We start from the raw sequence: 5,004 nt of genomic DNA, 5'->3' as shown, positions 1-5,004 counted from the left end.
ACAAACTCCTAGTCGCTTCGACATCTTCCTTTCTCTTCATTGTATCGCATTTTTTGTGGTGTATTGAACTGATAAAATTGCTAATAAACCAATGATGATGATGATGATGATAGTAATGTCGACATTTTACCTACTTGATAGCGCTTACTTGGCATATACTATGAGAAAAATTAGGGTTTCTTCGGCTTGATAACGCATTTACGCTAAAACCGATTGAGAGAATTTAAATACTTCGACTAAACAATGTGATGTATAGTAAATTAAAATGCAAACATGCGGTGTGGGTGCTCAACACTCGCGTTCGATCGTGTCTCGAATAGCTCGCGGTTTGTCAACATGAGATATAAAGAAGCCGCCGAGCATGGAAACGCGATTTCTCTCTCGCGGACTTCCCCTCGAATGTCCTTTCATGCGATAAATGACTATTGAGAAAGATTGAGTAGAGGGGAGAAAATGTCTTATCTCGACAAAGTTAACCATATTTGGCAGATCTAATCTGATGAGAAAAGATTGAGCGTCATCAGGAATACCTCATATGGTAAACCGGAAAGGAGAAGGTAACATTCTAACCCAAGAAAAAGAGCTAATATAATAGGCTGCTTCAACATTGTATTATTCATTTCACGAAGGACTCGATCGGAGTATCATCAGAATAGTGAATCTTAGCCTAAAAACTTTATAGCTGAATGAGTCAGTCTTGCGTATGACTAATTAGATCATTCCTAAGCAATTGCAACCTCAACTTCGCCCACACTTCCACATGATCGACCAGGTGGACAGCTTCGCTTTGAATGCCGGGTTAAAGTCGTTGTTTCCGACACACATTGGTCTGGACAGTATTTGGGAAGAAGATCTTACTAGTGAAGACGATCAGTCGATGCGCGATCAGTCGCCGAGACTCTTGAGTCCGGTTCGTTCCTGGACTCCGGACAAAACGATCAAACTTAATATTACGCCGGCTCAAGTGAACTCAGAGTGGGGAATGGAATATGACAGTTTAGAAGTAGAAGATGAAATTCTGCAATTGAAAGAACTCAACGGTGCCTCTGGCAGCCGTGATGGATTTACCGTGGACGACCTCACCCAATCTCAAGCGCACTCAAGCCCGCCGACCACGGATACCGGGTCCACACTGGAACATGCAGGACCTGATGCAGTGATAAAGGCATCAGATCGGATGATGACAATGAAACGGTCTTCCTGTGATGTGGGCGTAGAATTCTCGGTGCATCTCAAATACACTGACGCGACGCGAACAGAAACTAATGAGTCTTGCGCAGACCGTACTAAAGAGCAGTTAGAGATCGAAAGACTAGAAACGTTTCTGAAGGAGCGCAGCTCCTGTAATGCAATAAGGAATAAGTTCGCGATATCGCATGACCCCGAAGGAATATCTGACGACGATATCGAATATTTATGCAGAACAGACGCCGCTAATACCAACAAAGATAAGGACTCGGATACAAATAGCAATTTACCTTCGTACAATAGCAACGCCAACAACAACAACAATACGTCGCCTTTAGAAAATATTATCACCACCGACTGCCTGAATCCATCTACAAAGGAAGACTCTACTAAAGGTAAGAAATCCTATAATGAACTAAATATTTCCCATCAAAAATAGGCTATGTGCAAACTTGACTCATCGGTGTATGCAGTGGATTACATAGTCGCACAGTTATTACCGCACAATTCATAGTCATGTGACTCGCAGTGGTCCGAATATTAGATGTCGCCATTTTGTTTTTATACGAGCATACATTCACTGCCTTCGTCGGTTGCGCGTATTTGTCGAGCTCCAAATGCTTTTGAAGGCAATTCTGGGTATGCGAATGGAGTATATATATATTTCACTCATCGTTTCAGATCACCAGACTATGCACAGATTGGAACTACACCATCCGATGAAGTCAAGTCAATCTCAAGAAAACCCCTCATCGCAGATGGAACAATATGCATTTCCTAATCATCAAAAATTCTTCAAAATCAACTCATCCTCTCCTAACTGCGTTATCCCGCAGTACACATCAGTAGTTCCAACACCGGAGGAGCACTCCCCCAATGTCAACGTGGAAAACATGCCGAGCACACCATGTACACCAATCGCAATAGACGTCGATGTCAACGACAGTAACCACAGCAATGATGTAGCCAGTCACTCGACCTATGTTGCAAATGATTGGGAACATATGTCTAATCACAGAAGATCCGGATCTGTCATATCGCATGGATCGGACTTCGATTCTCAAACAAGGAATCCTATATTCAATCATGCTCCTACCATTATAAAATACCCGAACGGGACGGACTCCTCTGATAACAAGGTGTTTCAATACGGCGGCGATCCCAGAATAAAATTGGAAAGTCCGTCTATGTTAGGCGCGGACAGAACGTCATCTGCATTCACTGCCATCAACGCCCCGTATTCTGAAAACTGCCATTCTCAATTTTCCAATACGGCGCCGTGCCTCGGTTTCAATGCTACTGAGCAGAAGCTATCCGTCACATCGACGGATAACTACATCTCCGCTTTCATTCCAACTTCAGGTTCGCGCTCAGTCGTGGACCAAGATAGAGGATTTTTCAGTTTTATACCACGCTCGGGACTTTATGACGACGGTATGACAAGCCAAAGCGTGATACAGCAAAACAATTTCCATAACCAAATCACCAACACTGTCGGTACTTACGGAGATTGCCCCAGATACGAAAACGCATCTCTCCAAAACCCGGCTGTGAAGCCGTTCTTGCCAAGCTATCCGGGTCGCCAATATCCAGCTGCAAGACTCGAGAGCTACCGGAATAGTTCCCCAGAATGCATCGCTAGAGATTCAGACGTGAAACTGCTTTACAACCCTAGAGCGGCTCACTGCGCGGAAAAGCAAAGGGTCGATGTATTCCAGCCTACAAATTTTAACGAGGCTGCGTCGCTTCGGCAATATGAAAATCGACTCTGCCTCGATAAATCGCCTGACTCGTGCTCCTACATCGACCTGGGGAGTTATCACGGCTCCCACAGGCATTCGCCGTACAGCAGATTCCAACCAGGAGACACAAAATCGAAGAGAGCGGGATCTTCAATCAAGCGACAAACCACACAAAAACTTACCAACGTGAGCGACAGACCGTTTTTATGCGAAAGCGAAGGATGCGGAAAGAGATTTTCGAGGACTGATGAGTTGAACCGACACAAACGGATACACACAGGTAATTGACAGTTCTGTCTATTGGGTCTACCATAATAAATAAATATACCATTATATTAACCTGCTTGTAAAATTCTATCCTTTCATACAACCTAATGTTCAGATTTGAATTTGATTCCGATACATCAGCACGGGTGTGGTTTGTGGCTTGTGCAGTAAACGCTAAATCATTTGAGTTAATTTTGCGTCGATTATCCAGTTGGCTAATTCGTTCCGTAAGCAAAACATATAGAGTTGTGTTATTGGCGAGCGGATCATGTGCCAATATTTTCTGGTGATGTGTAAGGCCAAATTCTAAATGTCCGTTCTTTTTGCAGGAGACAAGCCATTTCAATGTCACGTATGCACAAGAAAATTTTCGCGCAGCGACCATCTCCGAACGCACATCAGGACGCACACAGGAGAAAAACCGTATTCCTGTCCTATATGCGCTAAAAAGTTCGCTCGCAGCGACGAGTGCAATAGACACAAGAAGACGCACGACCGTCCTCGCGGCAAAGGAAAGAATTCCATTGCGACAAGCGCACCACCTTATCAGCCGCCCCGCACATCGCACGTATTCCAGCCTTATGCAACTACCAGTCAAGGACTGCCGACTAATTATATTACTTTACAAAATTCCGGGCGTTCTGGAACAGACTAACTGATATTTTAATTTATTACAAATTTTCATTGCACTTCGAATATATGGAATAAAACTGAACTCGTTGGAAATTGATGTGATTTTAGTTCATTGTATCATACACGACGAGGGTCAAACGAAAATCTTTGGGACAGTGGCGGTGATGCATAGCTTATAAAATCGTGATTCGCAACGGTATTGAAATGACATGCGCGGTCACTCATATCTATATATAAGCGCGGCTTCCAACCCACGAAATGATTTCGTGTGGAGATTACTATCGCCGGTATTAACACGGTCCGATTATGCAAATAAATAATTGTACAATGACGTAGTGCGTCACGTGTCGCGTCAAAAAAATTCTGTCGTGTAGCAAAGCGAAAGAATTTTAGAGTGCGGTCGTCGTGGTGAAGAGGCGTTCTTACATAAATCTTGAGGGATTTATTTGGAGAAGCCTCCGACAAGATCAGTCCCAGGTAAACGCAGCCATTTTGCGTGCAAGCGCATCTCCCGTTCGAGATGCACATTACAGTACGTCGAGACAGGTCCGGAAACTCACAATTTTGAAGGCGATTGCGCCATGGTCTATAATTTACAGATATCGATCAAAATATAACGTAATGGTTTTTGCGTGTACTGCGTAGTAACAGTATATCTTGATAGACAAGTCCAATTTCACCGGCGACTTGAAAATACAATCATTCGAGACAAAAAGTTGAAAGGGCCCGCATTCCAATAGAAATGAATCATCGTATCGTCAATGGTTACATGGTGGCATGCGCTATTACGTATGTGGAAATTTGCATGTGTGATATGAATTATATACATTGTTATCAATCAATCGATTGAATTAAATATTTTTCCAACACGGGGTTATACATGTCTCTATATGATACCCGTCGAAGACGGAACTGCTATGATGCGCAAGTACATCCCACATACTCACATGCATATGCACTCATGAGATAAAAAACGATATCCGAAAATATCTAACATGGCTCAGAAATGAGTTTTTATGAAAGTCGCAGGTGATATCAATCGCTGAAACATTAAAGACTATATGTCCATGTTCACCCGCTACTCTTTCCAAATAATTATTTCCATCCCAACACAATTAAATGAATTTACAACATATCTCCCTTCAGATTACTTGGCAAACGGATCTGATCTGAT

The 5,004-nt window shown here is 43.0% G+C and overlaps 1 protein-coding gene across 1 annotated transcript; it reads left to right on the top strand.

Annotated features, from left to right (window-relative positions):
• The first annotated feature begins 617 nt into the window (after positions 1–617).
• On the top strand, positions 618–3,923 carry LOC145441701 (uncharacterized). Its single transcript, XM_080319630.1, has 3 exons — positions 618–1,583; positions 1,870–3,210; positions 3,527–3,923. Exons 1-3 carry the CDS (start codon positions 761–763, stop codon positions 3,850–3,852), a joined length of 2,490 nt encoding a protein of 829 aa, XP_080175756.1. The 5' UTR covers positions 618–760; the 3' UTR covers positions 3,853–3,923.
• Positions 3,924–5,004: the final 1,081 nt, after the last annotated feature.

The sequence above is a fragment of the Botryllus schlosseri genome, chromosome 6 (genome assembly GCF_051294905.1).
Source record: "Botryllus schlosseri isolate E-star chromosome 6, Bs_hap1, whole genome shotgun sequence".
Lineage (NCBI taxonomy): Eukaryota > Metazoa > Chordata > Ascidiacea > Stolidobranchia > Styelidae > Botryllus > Botryllus schlosseri.
This window is presented reverse-complemented; position numbering and strand designations above follow the sequence as displayed.